The 19,354-nt window shown below is 39.5% G+C and overlaps 2 protein-coding genes across 2 annotated transcripts in view; one reads left to right on the top strand and one right to left on the bottom strand.

Moving 5' to 3' along the window:
* Positions 1-19,354, top strand: part of SPATA6L (spermatogenesis associated 6 like) — a 46,302-nt gene that overhangs the window by 180 nt on the left and 26,768 nt on the right. Inside the window, exon 2 of the mRNA XM_007452920.1 lies at positions 4,405-4,542. Within this exon, the coding sequence (XP_007452982.1) occupies positions 4,405-4,542 (138 nt within the window). The remainder of the gene's footprint in view (positions 1-4,404; positions 4,543-19,354) is intronic.
* PLPP6 (phospholipid phosphatase 6) lies at positions 2,788-4,173 on the bottom strand. Its single transcript, XM_007452919.1, has one exon. It carries the CDS (start codon positions 4,073-4,075, stop codon positions 3,203-3,205), a length of 873 nt encoding a protein of 290 aa, XP_007452981.1. The 5' UTR covers positions 4,076-4,173; the 3' UTR covers positions 2,788-3,202.

Genomic DNA, 19,354 nt, shown 5'->3' with positions numbered 1-19,354 from the left:
GAACCTGTCCTCTATGGCCCAAATCAGACTCTTTCCCCAGGGTTCTAAAATGGTTCTGGGTCGTTTTCACCACCCCTTGCCCCACACACATCATTAATCCTACCTCTGTCCCTAAGATTCTCTACATTGGTCTTTTCTTACTTTCTAACCTTTAGTTCAACTCAACCTCTTCTCACCGCTCCCGCTCCCCCCCCCTGCCGTCCTGCCCCCAAGCCTGTTGGCTTTATCTGGAATTTTTCTGTTCTTTTAAAATAACCTTGCATTAAGTCCAAGAAGGATTTTATTTTCTTTTCCGGGATACAGATCTGTGAAGATTCAAAAGCTCCTTCTTTAAATAACCAGGGAAGATTTTAATTTCAGAAAGCCAGATCACTTCCCTGATAATTTGCCACCTCTATAAACCAATCAAGTATTTTCTAAGATACTTCCCTTACAGATGGCTCTGGCTTGCTAATTCCAAAAGGGATCAATCAACAGCTGTTTAATAATTATCCACTGAATCCTGCTTAAGTGAGGTGCTGTGGCAGAGTGACTCCATTGTTCCTGTTTGGGGTCAGTCATTCCTTATTTCAGCCTCCATTTTCCAACCCTTCCATGTGTAGTTGGTGACAGACTGTCATGCAGCTTTGCCTGAAAGCTATAAGGAGCTTCTCTACTGGCCAGGTTTATAAGCAGAACACCAACAGTTTACGGCCGTGGAAAATCTGGTTAGCCTCCTTACAAGTGACAGATGCTGTGATTTCATCCTAAGTGCAGCTCTGAAACAAAGATGGAAATCTCCTGGATTTGACCAATTTTGCTGACAGCAAATAGGACCAGACTATATCATTTGTGCTATATCAACTGTGACCTCTCACAATTGTGCAGTAAGATGAAGGAATTCTTGAGATGTTGAGTGATAAATCTGTCTTCCTACTCATTAAGGCAAAAATTAAACAAGTTTTCATCTCACTTCATTCAACATTACTGGTTAATTTTATTTTGATTTTTAAAAGGTATTCTTTAGTGTACAATTAATTAACAGTGGAATCAGTTTTTTTTAGTCTACAGTACTTAGGATGCTTCAAAAAAATCAGGTGAATTGATCTGTGCTTTAAAAGCCAGCAAACTCAGGCCCCAGCAACCAAGATAGGGAATTCCAGAAAAATAACCAGAAAGGAGGTGAGCCTAATTTTGATCTCCCAGTATTCAGACTTGTAGATGCTGCAAGAGGAAAAACTGCTTCCAAATATCTGACCTGAATATTGCTGCAATTAAAATAAAGGATCTCTTTAAGTCTAAACAATAAAGGAAACCACTTAGAGTGTCACAGTTTGGCTGACTGAGGAAGTGAAGATGTAGTCTGTGTTCAGGATGTTGTGGAAATGCAAATAATTTTGCTTCATTTTGAAAAGTAGCTATTCCTTTTTCAGTGTTCCTCTCACGCTCAGAAAGTTCACACTTCCACCCAATCAGAGCCTACCTGTCACAGCCATTCTCCGGATTCCTATGTACATCTCTATATGACAGATCAAATGCCATAATCCTTTCTATTTATAAATGTCAAAATAATTGGTTGTTAAGATTATCTAAAGACACCAGTTCCATAGGTAATTTAAAGGTTCATATTTTCAGGCAGAGCAGCATTTAAAGCACACACCCTCTTCCATCTTTCCTGCTCAAAGAATAATGAGCACAGTCCACCCTGCATTTGGAGGTTTTTGGTCTTGTGATTCGGGGAGGCACCATCGATAAACTGCTTTAATTGTGAGGGTCAATATAAATGGAAATTTAGGAGTTATACTTTGTGCCTGGTATAGCAGTAGGCTCCACTTGATGAATTTCAAGTTAAATACTGTTACCTAAAGTGTGCTGTATACAGGGAAATGGAATTCCATATGAAAAATATAATATACAGGGTCATCCTTGTGGTATATATTTGAAAGCTTATGCTGTTGCATTGCAAAGAATCAAGTTATTTTTCCATTTTATTACCTCATTAAAGAAGCATTATTCTTTATTCAGTAGAGATGGTAGGCAGCAGGGCCCATCTTCTTCCATGTTGGTCCACTGACAAAGTATGTAGTGAGCCTACCCCCAGACTCTCAGTTCCTTTGATCTCCTCAGCCGCTTCGCTTTTCTGTCCTGTCATGCCATGCTATTTGCTGTCAACAGAATTAAGCATGAGGCCATAGTCCCATCTTTCCTTTTCTATGGGCACTGTCGATATGCCCGCCTTTAAGTGTTTCTTCTTCAGGAAAGTTCTTGGTTTGTTCTCTGAATGCAGAAAGACAGTATTAGTGGGAAGTAAATATCTTTTTAAAGATCTTTTGAGGAGGTAGAGGAAAAGGAGAGAAAGATATGTACTATAATCTCTCTTCTCACTACCTGATCTGCAAAGATGGAAGAGACAAACTAAGAAAGCATACCAAGAAAATTAGGAATAAGAATAAATCTTCCCAACTGTGGTAACAGATCTTCAGAGGATAAATTAGAAAAACCTATGTCTTAGACTCTTAAAGTACTGTTTAAAATCTACCTCAAGGGGCTTCCCTGGTGGTGCAGTGGTTGAGAGTCCGCCTGCCGATGCAGGGGACACGGGTTCGTGCCCCGGTCCGGGAGGATCCCACATGCCGCGGAGCGCCTGGGTCCGTGAGCCATGGCTGCTGAGCCTGCGCGTCCAGAGCCTTTGCTCCGCAATGGGAGAGGCCACAACAGTGAGAGGCCCGCGTACCACAAAAAAAAAAAAAAAGAAAAAAAAGAAAGAAAAAAGAAATCTACCTCAGGAAAAGAACTAGGATTAGTGTATGGCTCTTCTGCCTGTATACTTACAGAATGAAGGTGATTTGTTTTTTCAAAGTTCAGTTTACAAGTGATATGTTGACTTACAGGATTACACAAAACAAAATTTTCTGATGTCAACTTTTAAAAAGCAGCAATATTATAATCACCTCAACTTGGTTTCTTTGCAGTTGTCCTGGAGATTTAAAAAGTTGTTGAATAGGTATATAATGGGGGGGGGGTTGCTTTCTATAATATGGCTATCATCAGTAATGGTCAGCACTGTGCTCTAGCCTAGCAACCCATCAAGATCGTAGGACACCTGAAATCCCAAAAGGAAGCCTGAAATCCTTAGGGGGGCAAGCAGGATGGCTGCTGGTTTATGTCAGCATCGTCACGTGTAGAAACTTTCAGATCTGGTGCCATAACAAATGAGATGGTGTCATTGTTGGTTCCACAGTACAAAGAGGACTGGAGCACTGTGCGGTGAAAGCCAGCAATAGTCCACGATGCTGTACTGCATGTAGCCCAGAAAAAAGCCAAAAGCCACATCGGTGACATTGTGCCGCCCCAGCATGACCCTGGAGAGGCCCAAGATGAAGGCCCACAGTACCACGAGCACCCTCAGTGGAATGGCCAGCACTAGGTGGTTCAGGATGAACCGTGAGACCAGGGCGGCCCTGGTGGCATGGCCCGAAGGGAAGGAGTACTTGTCCACCGAAAGGGTGAAAAACATGTCCATCTGGTTGTGGGCCGGGCGGCGCCTGCGGACCAGACCCTTGATCAGGGCCACCAGCAGCAGGTCCAACAGCAGGGAGAAGAGCAGGTTCATCAGCACCTCTCGCCCGGCCCAGCTGTCGCTCCTGGACAGGCAGTAGAGGGTGCCCAGCAGCCAGGGGATGCCGTGTCCCGAGATCTCCAGCAATTTCATAAGGGGCCGCACGCTGCCCCAGGATGAGCTCTCCCCCGCACACACCCCCAGCTTCTTAGACAGCCACAGGTCGATGGCCAGCAGGGAGCGCAGGGCGATGCCCAGGAAGGACGGATTCAGGTCCATGCGGTCCTCCTCGGGCAGCGGGGACGGGAGCGCCGGCGAGGAGCCCGCCCCGGCCAGGGGGAACGAGCCGCGGCGGTGCACTGGGCTCTCGGACGCGCGGAGCCGGGCGCAGGTGGGGTCGACGCCCGGCGCGCGGCTGCTGAGCAGGGACTGGAACTCGAACCTGCCGCCGCCGCCGCCATGGGCCGGGCTGCCGCTGCTGCTCGGGGCGCAGGCGGCCAGCGGGCGTCCCTCGGCGTTCCTCCGGGGGCTCGGCATCGCGGCGGGCGGCCCGGACCGCAGGACCCGGCCAGCCTAAGGAGAAGCTTCCCGGCCCTGCAGCCTCTTCCGCTTCCGCACTGCCATCCTGGAGGGGCGGGGAGAGGAGCCAGCGAGAGGACGATTGTGACACCTGGCGGAGACTTGGGAGGAAATTGGAATTTCCAGTTTGAGCAAGGAGAGGAGAGGGGAGGGTAGTGCTATGGGAGAGAGGTGAGGGTTACGGTGGTGGGGGAAATTTGACATTGTTTGTGGGAGGTTAGGGGAAATAGACCCTTTACAAAGCAAAACGCAAACCCTGTTCTCTATTTTTTTCTTTGTTTCTTAAGATTTCTTGCCCAGGGGTGTGCCTTCCTGGCAAGCAAGATGTGTTACTTGGGGTTTACCTCCTGAATCAGTACCTGGAGACACACTGCTTTCCTTCCGTGTTCCCTATTATGATTCAGCGGAGCATGAGGTTTGAAAAGGTGATCTTGACTTTCTCACTGCTAAATAGAGAAATTCAAATTCTGTTGTCTGAGGATCATTTAGTGGTTCTTATAAAGAACACAGCTTTTATAAAGTTATTTTGTAAATTTTCTTTTAAAAAAAAATTACATGAAGGCACCTCACCACAGTGCAGAATCATAGTTGGAGGACTTGCTTTTGCATCCCAGATCTGAGCCAAGTTCTGTCAAACTAGTGCTAAGTACCCTGGTAGATGTTTTCTAATTTTGGAACTCCCATGGCATTTTCTAACTGGAACAGAGAGCATTTTCTGAATGTTCTTGGAAGTGTTAGAGGCAGCTGTGTACATTCTGACAGAGATTATCAATAAACTAGCAGACCTTAGAAACAAACTTTTTTAGACTCAGAAAAATACCCCAGACTAACCAAATTAGTTAAATCCTGTATCTGAAATCCTGTAACAAAACAAGAAGGCTTTTTAGATTTACTGAGTTTCCTTAGGTCATATCTGGTTTATTTAGCTGCAGTGATAAAAGCTAGATTCCATTCTAGTGAATGTCATCATAATATAAGTAGCCAAAACGTTACCAACCCTCTTCCCACTTTCATATTTAATAGAACATTAATTTCATTACTATCCAATCACTGACAATCTCTTGAAGTTTTTGTTTTGGAATTTAGAGTTTGAATCAGTTTTAACCTTGATAAGCCTATGATTTTGTCCCAAAAAATATCACTGAGGTGGTTCTATTGGGGAGAGGATGAGAATGGGAAGGCTTCAGGGTAGGGCCTGTCACTTTTAAAGGTCTGGATGGTGGTGCCCTGAAAATGACCTGTCTATTTCAAACGGAGTAGCAGAGGAGATGAGGATTGATTTTTGAAAGGGCTAGGGCTGTGTGTAATATTTTTATAAATCACAGCCCATTAATTAATTTTTTACATCTTGGAGTATAATTGCTTTATAGTGTTGTGTTAGTTTCTGCTGTATAACAAAGTGAATCAGCTATATGTATACATATATCCCAATACCCCTTCCCTCCTGAGCCTCCCTCCCACCCTCCCTATCCCACCCCTCTAGGTGGTCACAAAGCACTTGATCTCCCTGTGCTTTGCAGGTGCTTCCCACTAGCTATCTATTTTACATTTGGTAGTGTGTATATGTCCATGCCACTCTCTCACTTCGTCCCAGCTTCCCCTTCCCCAGCCCCCACCGTGTCCTTAAGTCCATTCTCTATGTCTGTGTCTTTATTCCTGTCCTGCCACTAGGTTCATCAGTACCATTTTTTTTATGTTTCCCTTGTTTTAGTTTTACCTCAATTAATGCACTTTATAGATGTGATAAAATATAAATATTATGTAAGGAGTGGCGAGAGAACAAACTATAGCCACACAGTTCTTAAAACATAGAGACACACATACAATAGGGCAACAACACCAAAAAATTCTCATCTGTTAATTCAGTTATAATGTGCCTTATTACTTAATATTGATCATTACTTCCTTTGTGTATCATTAAATACACATTTATGGCATCATTTCCAAAGGCTTTGATCCCTTTCCAACATGCATTTTAATCCAACCTCCATTGCTGCCTTTGGTTTCTTTTCTTTCTTTTTTTAACTTCTTTATTGGAATATAATTGTTTTACAATGTTGTGTTAGTTTCTGCTATATAACAAAGTGAATCAGCTATATGTATACATATATCCCCATATCCCCTCCCTCTTGCGTCTCCCTCCCACCCTCCCTATCCCACCCCTCTAGATGGTCACAAAGCACCGAGCTGATCTCCCTGTGCTATGTGGCTGCTTCCCACTAGCTATCTATTTTACATTTGGTAGTGTATATATGTCCATGCTACTCTCTCACCTCATCCCAGCTTACCCTTCCCTCTCCCCATGTCCTCAGGTCCATTCTCTACATCTGCATCTTTATTCCTGTCCTGCCCCTAGGTTCATCAGAACCATTTTTATGTATTTTTTAGATCCCATATATATGCATTAGCATACGGTATTTGTTTTTCTCTTTCTGAGTCAGCCTGTTAATTTAAATAGTCTTCCAAACTGGTTGGATAAGAGAGGAATAAATGGATATTACCTTGGAACATACAGTCCGAATCCAAAGGAACCTCGTTCTAACCATTTCAATGTTGGTCATGGTTAAAAAGTGGGTGGTGAAAATCCAGTCTATTTTTTCCCCCCAAAATTTCCTTATTAGTTTTATCAATTGTAAATTTGCTTTTCTAGAAGACTTTAAAAATCTTTTTATAAGAAGCCCAAGGATGTAAAATTGTAGAAGCTGTAAATCAATCTGTAAATGACGTTGGAGGTCATCTAGTCCAAGCTCCCTGACTTGCAGAAGAGGAGAATGAATCTCAGAGTCACACTCTAGATGTCGCAAAGCTGTGTATTTGAGATTACTAGATATCACAGACCATTTTTCATTTTATAAAGTGCAATTAAATAAATGCTTTGTTTTAAATTTTGAAAAGTTGCCTTCTTGTGTGAGCTGTTTGAGTTCATATTCAAGCTTTCTACCAGTTGGCTCTAGCTTTCTTGTATCTGTTCCATTCTCTAGCTGCAAATACTTGCAGGGAGTAGCGAAAACACTTTCTCCTCCTTGGACCTTCTGTATAATTCAGAATTCAATGTTCTAAAGCATTCAGATAAACAAGAAATTACTCATAAAGAATGTATGAGCCATTGTGTTTGAGCAGTTCATGTTGATCATTTATTCCCCACGATCATCCTTGAGAAAATTCTTAGACATGGATGAAGAGAAGGGATGAACTAATATTACTGGAATAATTTTGGAAAAAAACCCAGCTCTCTCACATTTGCTTGTTAAATCCAAGTCAGTAAGACAGAAATGGATTACAGGGGACAGCCTCCACTTTTGTAGTTAAAGCAGACCTGGTTTTGGATCAAGAGCAGATTTTAATCATGCTTAAGGTTAAACACCGTTTAAATCAGAAATTTAATGCCTGAAATCAAACTCTGGTGAAAACTTGTGTTTCTTACAGGGTTCTGGAGTTCAGGGAGAGGGTCATGTTATGCCTTTACTTCAGTCCCCTACGCCCTTTTATCTCAAGGACAAAATAAACATATTTGGCTGTGGGTAGACAGGTATCACAGTGTTTTTCTTGTGCTTCATGATACACCTAAAACTTATGAGGCTCTCTCTCTTGTTATTTTTGGATTCTGTGGGAGTCTAGCTATGAGTACTTAGCTTTTCTTTTGTGTTGCACATAGAATTTTTATTTATGTTCCTTTTTAGCACAACCAATGGCTTGGGAAGAGAAGTCATTTGTTCCGTTAACATGTAATGAGTATCTGTTGTATTCAGGATGTTTTTCTAGGTACTCAAACAAGACTCTTTCAGGTAGATGCCAGATGTGCTTTTTGCAACAAACTGTGGGGCTAGGTCAAGTAGATGACGTTTTGAACATGTGGTAGATTCAGCTAACTTAAATTTTCCTTGTACTTGGTGTTGTGTTAATTCTCATTCATTTATTCTATAGTCATTTGTTGAACTTTTAACCACACACCTGTTAAAGGTATTCCTGTTGAATCCTAACATATTATATGGCTGGATTTGACGTGTGTTAATTATTTGGAAGAATATGATCTAGATTTTCTATAAGTATATATTAATAAAACTCTGAAGATTTATTTTCCCCATTTTTTTTCCTGCAGGTATTTGAAAATGCAATAGATCCTGGAGCTGTAGCAGACATTTTAGAAAGTAGGTACTCCCCCCTTCACCCCCAACAAAAGAGAGAGAGACTATTGTGTATATGTAATTCACAGATACAAAATTCTATTTTCTAAGTTGTGATACTTCCATATTTACCCCATATCTATGTTCAAGATAGTCTGTGTAAAATTTCAATCATGTCATTGATTCAATTACAAACCCTTTTCTAGATATATATGGCATTTACTGGTTGGTATGATTCTGTTTGTTTTATTACAATTAAATGGTTTTTGTATCTTAACAGAGTTGTTTAACCATTACCATAATCAATTTTAGAACATTTTCATCACCATGGAAAGAAACCCTATACCCATTCTTCCTCATCCCTTCCAGCCCTAGGCAACTACTGACTAATCTTTCTGCCTCTATAGATTTGCGTATTCTGGATATTTCATATATATGGAATTATATAATATGTGGTCATTTGTAACTGGATTCTTTCATTTAACATAATGTTTTCAAGATTCTTCCTTGCTATAGAATGTGTCAAGATTTCACTTCTTTTTATGTCCAAATAATGTCCCATTTTATGGATAAACCACATTTTGTTTATCCATTCATCAGATAATGGACATCTGGATTATTTTTGCTTTGGTGCTATGATGAATAATGCTGCTATAAAAATTTTTATACAAGTTTTTTTTGTAAACATGTTTTTACTTCTGTTGGGTGTATGACTAGGAGTGGACTTACTGGGTCATATGGTAACTCAGTTTAATTTTTTGAGGAATTTCCAGATTATACCAAAGGAGTTGTATCATTTTACATTCCACCAGCAATATATGAGATTTGATTTCTCCACATCCTGGCCAACACTTGTTATTATTTATCCTTTTGATTGGTAGCCATCCTTGTGGATATGAAGTGGTACCTCGTGGGTTTGATTTGCATTTCCCGGATAGCTAATGATGTTGAGCATTTTTTCATGTGCTTGTTGGCCATTTGTATATCTTATTTGGAGAAGTGTCTATTCGGATCCTCTTCCTATATTTTAATTGGGTTTTTATTATTGAGTTGTAAGTTCTTTATATATTATAGATATAACTTTCATATCAGATGTATGATTGACAAATACTTTCTCCCATTCTTTGGACTATCTTTTTGCTTTCTTAATGGTGTTCTCTGAAATACAGAAGTTTTTTATTTTGATGAATTATATTTTATCTATTTTTCTTTTGTTACTTCTGCCTTTGATGTCATAACTAAGAAACCATTGTGTAATTGAAGTCAAAGATTTATGTCTATGTTTTCTTCTAAGAGTTTTATCATTTTAGCTCTTACATTTAAGTCTATAATACATATTGAGTTGATTTTTGTAAATGTCATGAGCTAAGGGTCCAATTTCATTCTTTTGCATCTGGATATCCAGTTGTCTCAGCACCATTGTTACTAAGAGTAGTTTTCCCCCATTGAATGGTCATGGCCTTCTTGTTGAAAATCAGTTGACTGTAAATGTGAGGTGTTTTTTTTTGGGTGGAGTGGGGGGGGGTCTCAATTCTATTCCATTGATTCATAAATCTATCACTATTACAGTGCCACACTGTTTTGATTATTGTAACTTTATAGAAAGTTTTAAAATCAGGAAGTGTGAGTCCTCCAACTTAGTTCTTCTTTTTCAAGCCTGTTTTTGCTATTTGGGTTCCCTTAGTTTGCCATACGAATTTTAGGATCAGCTTGTCTGTTTCTGCAAAGAAGCCAGCTAGGGTGTTGATAGGCAATGATAGATTGCATTGAACCTGTAGATCAGTTTGGAGAATATTGCCATCTAAACAGTATTAAGTCTTCCAATTCATGACATGACACGTGGTGAGAATTAATTGAGTGTAAGGAATTTAGAGACTGAGATAGCTTAAGCGCTTTACATTACCATTGGGGTGATGGTTGGAAAGGATACAGTCCTTCTTCCTGTTTGGAAAACCCAAAATTATGGGGTGTCTTGGGTTTTAAGTTTCTCGGCATTTAAAATTCTGTCCTCATGTATTAATGTTTTTCATAAATCTACAAAGGGAGAATTTTTTTATTTTTTTGTATATATTTTTTATTATATATATTTTTTCAGCTTTATTTGAGGATATAATTGACATACAAATTGTGTAAGTTTAAGGTAACAGCATGTTGATTTGATACTCAGATATTTTGCAAAATGATTATTACAGTAGTGTTAGTTTACACCTCTAGCACATTACATAATTACCATTTCTTTTTTGTGGTGAGAACATTTAAGATCTACTCTCTTAATAACTTTCAAGGACAGTATTAACTATAATCACCATTATTGTCTATATTAAAATGTTTTTCTAATATTTTGTGGAAATTATCTTTACTGATTTTTTATTGTTATACCATTTGTATTTTAAATTACTTTTAATATTTAAATTTTATTCTTGGCCTTATAGACATTGAACATGGGCTCACTATTTTTTTTAACATCTTTATTGGAGTATAATTGCTTTACAATGGTGTGTTAGTTTCTGCTTTATAACAAAATGAATCAGCTATACCTATAAATATATCCCCATATCCCCTCCCTCTTGTGTCTCCCTTCCACCCTCCCTATCCCACCCCTCTAGGTGGTCACAAAGCACCGAGCTGCTCTCCCTGTGCTATGTGGCTGCTTCCCACTAGCTATCTATTTTACGTTTGGTAGTATATATAAGTCCATGCCACTCTCTCACTTCGTCTCAGCTTACCCTTCCCCCTCCCCATGTCCTCAAGTCCATTCTCTACGTCTGCATCTTTATTCCTGTCCTGCCTCTAGGTTCTTCAGAACATTTTTATTTTTATTTTTTTTAGATTCCATATATATGTGTTAGCATGAGGTATTTGTCTCTCTCTTTCTGACTTACTTCACTCTGTATGACAGACTCTACGTCCATTCACCTCACTACAAATACCTCAATTTCATTTCTTTTTATGGCTGAGTAATATTCCATTGTATATATGTGCCACATCTTCTTTATCCATTCATCTGTCAATGGACACTTAGATTGCTTCCATGTCCTGGCTATTGTAAATAGAGCTGCAGTGAACATTGTGGTACATGACTCTTGTTGAATTATGATTTTCCCAGAGTATATGCCCAGTAGTGGGATTGCTGGGTCATATGGTAGTTCTATTTTTAGTTTTTTAAGGAACCTCCATACTGTTCTCCATAGTGGCTGTATCAATTTACATTCCCACCAACAGTGCAAGACGGTTCCCTTTTCTCTACACCCTATCCGGCATTTATTGTTTGTAGATTTTTTGATGATGGCCATTCTGACTGGTGTGACGTGATACCTCATTGTAGTTTTGATTTGCATTTCTCTAACGATTAGTGATGTTGAGCATTCTTTCATGTGTTTGTTGGCAATCTGTATATCTTCTTTGGGCTGACTATTTCTAAATATATTTTGAACTCAGGAAATATAAAAAAATGTTGTTTTGTGTCTAATTTATATAGTCATATAGCATACTGTTTTAAGCAATATAAGCTTTTATAGGTTGATGGATAACAGTTGTATTTTGAATTTTTTAAATGAACAGTAGTATATTGTTATTTCCGTGATTTGTGAATACATCTTTAAGAGAGAAAGTATCATATTTTGTCAATATTTTTCAGGAGACAGAATGCTATGTTTTTTTGTTTGTTTTAAATGCTATGTTTATAACTCAGTTATTCTCACCCCATGCCCCCAATTTACTGGGTCTAGAAATACCTGAATCATCGTTGGTATGCCACTTACTATCAGTAGTAGTAATGTAAAGGGGGTGTTATGGCAGATTTTTTTTTTTTTTTTTTTTGCGGTACGCGGGCCTCTCACTGTTGTGGCCTCTCCCATTGCGGAGCACAGGCTCCAGACGCGCAGGCTCAGCGGCCATGGCTCACGGGCCCAGCCGCTCCGCGGCATGTGGGATCTTCCCGGACCAGGGCACGAACCCGTGTCCCCTGCATTGGCAGGCGGACTCTCAACCACTGCGCCACCAGGGAAGCCCTATGGCAGTTTTAAACTTTGTAATTAATGAAAAACTCTGACAGTATTCTAAAGTATTAATATCTCATTTTTCCTTTTTAGGCTTTCTAACCAGGTTTGAGTTAATACAGCTAGTGCCTCCAGGTAATGTGCCAATAAATGAATTTCTAAATTAGTTTAATTTTAAAAGGATTTTGGCATGACAGAATGGGGACTGGCATTTAAAAGCTGTGCTTTATATAACACATGCTTTTTACCCCCACCAGTCTGATGAATTTTGCCCACTTTCAGAAGAGTAACTTTATGGGTTTGAAAAAGCAGTAAGCATAGCTTAAACAGGTTCTTTGACTTTCCATTTTTTCATAATTTTATCTAATAATCATCAAATAATTTTTTTAGTCCTGGCTCAGCCTCTTTCAAGTGTTTGCTTTTGGCTGTGTCGTAATTTGTAGAGTGAGTGAGTGAGAGTGTGTGTTTGTGTGTGTGTGAAACCCAAAGCCATCTTCTCTGTTGATGCTAGAACAGGGTTGGCAAACTACAGCCCCCAGGCCAAATCCAACCTGCAGTCTGTTTTTGTATGGCCTGTGAGTTAAGAATGGCTTCTACATTTTTAAGAATTAAGATTTACTTCATATACTATAAAATTCACCATTTTCAAGTGTACAATTCAATTGTTTTTAGTATGTTCACAAGATTGTGTGACCATCACCCTATGTGATTTTAGAATTTTCATTACCCTCAAAAGAAACCCTGTACTCATTAGCAGTCACTCCTCATTCCCTCCTCCTCCCAACCCCTGGCCACCACTAATCTACTTACTATCTCTAATTGATTTGCTTATTCTGGACATTTCATGTAAATGGAATCACAATTTGTGCCCTTTTATGTCTGGCTTCTTTCACTTAGCAAAATGTTTTCAAGGTTCATCCTTGTTGAAGCATATATCAGTATTTCCTTCCTTTTTATGACTAAGTAATGTTCTTTTACATGAATATGCCGAATTTTGTTTATCCATTCATCAGTTGATAGACATTAGAGTTGTTTCCCCTTCTGGATATTATGAGGAACACTTCTGTGAACATTCAAGTACAAGTTGTGTGAATACGTGCTTTCTGTTCTCTTGGGTATGTATTTGGGTATATACCTAGGAGTGGAATCGCTGGGTCACATAGTAACTCCATGTTTAACTTTTTTTTTTTTTGCGGTACGCGGGCCTCTCACTGTTGTGGCCTCTCCCGTTGCAGAGCACAGGCTCCGGACGCGCAGGCCCAGCGGCCATGGCTCACGGGCCTAGCCGCTCTACGGCATGTGGGATCTTCCCGGACCAGGGCACGAACCTGTGTCCCCTGCATCAGCAGATGGACTCTCAACCACTGCACCACCAGGGAAGCCCTCCATGTTTAACTTTTTAAGGAACTGCCAAACTGTCTTTGGTTTTTACATTTTTAAATGGTTGGAAAGAAATTTTTTTAAAGAAGACTATTTACTGATACATGAAAATTATATGAAATTCAAATTTCATCGACTGTGATGTTTTATCCATGCTCATTCATAGAAGTATTGTTTATGGCTGCTTTTGTGCTGGAATGAGAGTTCAGTAGTTGTGACTATATGGCTTGCAAAGCCTAAAATATTTATTCTCTGGCCCTTGCAGGAAAAGTTTGAGACCTCTGTGCTGGAATCATGGGACTTTAGGAGGAAACTGTTCTGTGATGACTTTGTTTTGTGTTATGCAAGAGACCTGAGCTAGTGAGAGCAAGTAGGAACTGCCACCTGGTGACACCACTTCTCAGAGTTTCTCAATGTGGCTGATTTTCTGGTGATTTTAGAGTCTGCGTGTATGTGCGTGTGTGCATGTGTGTGTGTGTGTGAGAGAGAGAGAGAAAGAGAGAGAGAGAGAGAGAGGATACCTAAAACTCAGAAACATTTCTAATACTCTTCTGATCTTTGATACCATAAGCTTTGCCTTTCCCTTCCCAGCTTCACAGTTTTAACTTGTAAAAAGCATCCCCAAATGCTGAGGAAACCTTTATTTATATTTTGGTGAACATGTTTCTTGCTATTTCTCTGTGGTTAGAAGAACACATGGATATGGAATTTTTACATAAATAATGTCACATACATTTTCTTCTCTTACTAACTTCCCCAATTATATGTTACTATTATATTGTAATTTTTAAAAACAGATCGAAAAGCATTATTTTTGGTATCATGAAGAATTTCATGAATTTACTTATGTGTTTTTATAGGCCTATAAAAAGTCTGTAAATAATATTTGGGGTTTTACTTTTTCACTCTACATTGTTACCTGTAGGTAACTTATTTGTCATTTTCAATAGCTATGTATTTTCCATAGTGTTATTACCAATCTTAAATTGATATTGTTGCACATTAGGATTTCTTTGTCTTCGTATATTTATAACAATTATTTTTTCTCTTGATATATTTGTAAAGAATATAATTGCTAGATTGAACCATATCTTATAACCTGAGAGTAAACTGATCCCCAGCAAGTTTCCATTATTTCTACTGCATTAAGCACTGTATAGAGTGCCTGTTCCCCATATCCTAGCTAATGCTGGATGCTATCATTTGGATTTTTTGTGTTTATAAAGTGTGTAATAATTCTTTAAAATATATTTCACCATATTTTCTGGTCCCTTCTTTTTAGATATGATTTGTGACAACCTTAACATTTTAAATTTACTTCAGAAAATTTCCATTTTCCCATATTATAATTTGTTTTCTTTCTTTCCTTCTGTATAGTATGACTGTCAGTGTCCTTTGATTACTTGTGGAGTGACGTCTGCATATTAACATTGCATTTTGTATAAATTCCTGATATTTTTACCAAAGTTTTAAATCAATTATGCTTAACACATGTGTATTTCCCCTGTTTTGTTGCATTATTTTGATATTTTATTGTGTGAAAATTTCTTTTTCTTAAGAAAGCATGGGAGAAGGAAGGTGAGTCTGGCAGATGCCTCAGCTAAAGCAGAGGTGGCTGTGGAGGCTTTTATGAGGATCATGGCCCTGCCTACTGTGGCTGTTCTGCAGCAGGTCAAGGGCCCCAATGGAGTGGAGTGGGCCCAGGAGTCTGTAGTTCTTTCTTCTGCTGCTTGGTTTGTTGGCAGAGGCATGTCCTGAAAACAGATAAGAACCCCACTCTCGGTGGGTCTAGGGATGGACCCACTTGTATATGTCAGTGCTTTCTTAGGTAGGCAGAACAGAGGGAAGATCAGAGATGCCTCCTACCTGCTTTTCAGAAATTCTCATTGAATGTTTTTTAGCCTAAAAGTAACAGGCTAAAATCAGGGCATTGAGCTTTCTTCCATAAGTTTTTTCTTTTTTCTTTTTTTTTTTTTGCGGTACACAGGCCTCTCACTGTTGTGGCCTCTCCCGTTGCGGAGCACAGGCTCTGGACATGCAGGCTCAGTGGCCATGGCTCACGGGCCCAGCCGCTCCACGGCATGTGGGATCCTCCCAGACTGGGTTCGTGCCCCCTGCATCGGCAGGCGGACTTTCAACCACTGCGCCACCAGGGAAGCCCCATTCCATAAGTTTTTTATTTGACCCAATTTTATGTTCAAACGTATGTCACTGTTAACTGGCAAGTTATATTTTAGTATGCTAACAAAATAGAAGCAGGACCATTTTGATCTTATTTAATTTTTCGTGAGTTAAAAAGATTACCCAATATCTATAATAAATATTCTCACTGTAAAGCTTGTAAATAACAAAATAATATAAAATAAAAAGTAAAAATTCACATTTATCAACAACCTCTGACAATAATTACAATTAACAATTTGTTGTATATCTTTCTTAGTTTAGGCCTTTTATAATGCATTTAATATGTATAATGCATTTAGTATATTCAACCAATTCTAAAATATATAGACATAAACACAAACACACACTCACATACATATACATAAATATTAAATATGTCTAATATTTAGTATATGTATATTTAATGTATATATGTATATATATAGGTTGAATGTATATTTCCTGCAACTTTTAAAATTTGGTATATTTTTGACTGCCAGGTTTTTTTTTACTTGACCGGAAATCCATCTGTGAGAAGGTTGCAAGAATGGTTCAAAATTGTGATGACTGGAGAATATTGAAGTTGGGTGCATGCTTACAGGTTATAACTCAGAAGTTAATCAGATACAAAGTGGGGGCTTTATTGTACTTGTCTTCCTTTTGTCTACAATCCTTCAGTTTCAGATTATAATTTTAGTGGAATTAAACTTGGATTGCTTGATATAATTAATTTTGTTTAGCTTCAGATGCATTACAGATTGATCCATTAATTTGTCCAACATATGTTTATTGAAGGTGTACTTAGAAAATGCCCTACACTGTGCCACTTCCTGGTGGTGTGCCTGTGGCACCAGGTACAGAGTGGTGATGGTGAGCTGCCTTGATCTGCTGGTTCTTGATACTAGCTAATTAAGTAAAAATGATTTGCTTAAAGTCTCAAGTGGACTGTGCTGTGGGGTCACGTGGGCCACACTTAGGTTCTCAGGGAACAATTCTTCTTTGGCCGAATTGTTACCTTTTCATTTTGTTGTAGATATTACTGTATTTGATATTGTTTCATAGCACTTTCAAACACACTTACTATAATCAAAAGACATATTATGACCATTAAGTTTGTGATACAAGTACCTCAGATTTGCATACGACTTTACTTCTAAAGAATGAAGATCCATTTGGCTTAGAAGTAATAAAGACTCCTCTGGGTCTTCAGTTTACGAAGATGGGAAAAAGCAAATAGACACAGGGGGGCAGCATAATTCTGTTTGACAGTGAGCTTGGTGCTTTATTTTTTTATTGACCTCTTACACAGAAACTTCTACTTTGGGATAAGTCATGTATATTCAGTCCAGCTGTAAAATGCTCTTTTTTAGTGGACACCCATTCCGTGAATCAGAGCTTGATTTTTTTTTTTAATTAATTTATTTTTGGCTGCGTTGGGTCTTTGTTGCTGCCCGCAGGCGTTCTTTAGTTGCGGTGAGTGGGGGCTACTCTTTGTTGTGGTGCGCGGGCTTCTCATTGCGGTGGCTTCTCTTGTTGCGGAGCGTGGGCTCTAGGCACGCGGGCTCAGTAGTTGTGGCACACGAGCTTAGTTGCTCCGCAGCATATTGGATCTTCCTGTACCAGGGCTCGAACCCGTGTCCCCTGCATTGGCAGGTGGATTCTTAATGACTCCACCACCAGGGAAGCCTCAGAGCTTGATTTTATACTCCGTAGTGATGTTTACTAGGCATCAGCAAGGAAAGAACTCCTGCCTCAGTTGATCTGGTTTTGAATTCCTGCTTTGCCATTTGACATCATGACAAGTGTCTTCAACTCTCAGAGCCTCATTTATCTGTAAAGAAGGAATCAAGTGAGACTCCATATGGGGGAGCAAGCTGTCAATTCTGATATGCTCTCTAAATGTTAGATATTTCTAGAAGTGGTATCGTTATTAAAATTATTATTTCTCTTAAAGTCTCATTTGTTTCCTTTTTCAGGGAGAAGTTTTTCACTAATGGCAGTGACGATGTCCCTGTCTGTGCCGTTAGCATATTAAGAACACCAGGCTCTTTCAGGCATTTTACTTGGCTTATGAGACTTGCTCAGCCTGTGCACATGTTTATTTATTATTTATAACCTAGGCTCTTGCTGTAACATCCCCTTGGTGTGCTGACATTTTCACACTGGGTGGTAGTTTGGATCTTTAGAAAATGACCAAACCAGAGAGATAGAATTGAGAAGCTTCACAGCCTTCTGTTTCTCTAACCCTATTTCAGTTTCTTTTTTATTCCAGTGATTCCAAAGATAGCAGATAACTCACTTCCAATTCTTGGACCTCTCATTTTTATCTTAATTCTTGCTAAATGTAGGAATAGTAAGTAATAGCTATCATTTTGGTTGCAGTGACAAGAAGTAGCCAAAAACATATGAAAGGAAAAAGGAAAAGCCCACTGTGTAGAGCATCATACCAGGTGTTTGTTCCCAATAGGAACATACGATCGAAAACACACGATGTTTGTGCAGACCAGTGTAGTGTGGGGAGCACTGCTGGGCTGGTATCACAGATCATTGAATGTATGATGCTAATTAAGTTAAGAATCTCAAGGTGAGATTATCCTGGATTTAGAGTGAGCCCTAAATCCAGTACCTTTTTAAAAATATATGTATAAATTTATTTATTTAATTTTTTGCTGCGTTGGTTCTTTGTTGCTGCATGCGGGATTTCTTTAGTTGCGGCAAGCTAGGGCTACTGTTCATTACGGTGCGCGGGTTTCTCATTGAGGTGTTTTCTCTTGTTGTGGAGCACAGGCTCTAGGCGGGCTTCAGTAGTTGCAGCATGCGGGCTCAGTAGTTGTGGCACACGGGTTTAGTTGCTCTGTGGCATGTGGGATCTTCCCGGACCAGGGATTGAACCTATGTCCCCTGCATTGACAGGCAGATTCTTAACCACTGCGCCACCAGGGAAGTCCAAAGACGGACAAATCTTTAAGGTAGAGATGACCTCGGTGTGTTTGAGGGACAGCAAGAAGGGCAGGAGGGATGCTATTGAATGACCAAGGAGGAGAGTGATAATAAAGGAAGTAGGAGAGCTGATTAGAGGCCTGATTATACAGAGTCTTAAAAGCTAGGATAAGATGCTTAGATTTTATTCTAATATGATGGCAAGCCTATTGGAAGGTTTAAGCACGTGAAAGTCACAATCTGATGTAACCTCACAGTGTGTGGAGAATAGATTTGAGTTCAGGAAGAAGGGAAGCAGGGAGACCAGCTAGGAGGTCATGGCAGCAGTCCAGGAGAGAGGAGGGTGGGGGCTTGGACCATGGTGGTAGCTGTAATAATAGAGAGAAGGGAACAAAATTTAGATTTATTTTGGAGATACAGTCAACAGAACTTGCTAATGGATTGCTGTAAGGAGTGAGAGTGGAATCAAGGATAAATCCTAGATTTTTGGCTTGAGTAACTAGTACTGGTTCCTCTGATGGGAAGGTAGGCGAGAGCTGATTTGTGGAAAAAAGTCAAGAGTTCTATTTTGGACCTGTTATTTCGGAGATACTATAAGACACTTAAGGTGAAACTTGAAAGATGAATAGAAT

This window comes from Lipotes vexillifer, unplaced genomic scaffold, assembly GCF_000442215.2.
Source record: "Lipotes vexillifer unplaced genomic scaffold, Lipotes_vexillifer_v1.1 scaffold1486, whole genome shotgun sequence".
NCBI classification, from domain to species: domain Eukaryota; kingdom Metazoa; phylum Chordata; class Mammalia; order Artiodactyla; family Lipotidae; genus Lipotes; species Lipotes vexillifer.
The sequence above is the reverse complement of the archived record's forward strand: the minus strand, read 5'-3'. Positions and strand labels throughout refer to the sequence as shown.

Bases quoted from the DNA above. Each gene is read 5' to 3' on its own strand.
- PLPP6 (XM_007452919.1), bottom strand. From the start codon at position 4,075: ATGCCGAGCCCCCGGAGGAACGCCGAGGGACGCCCGCTGGCCGCCTGC.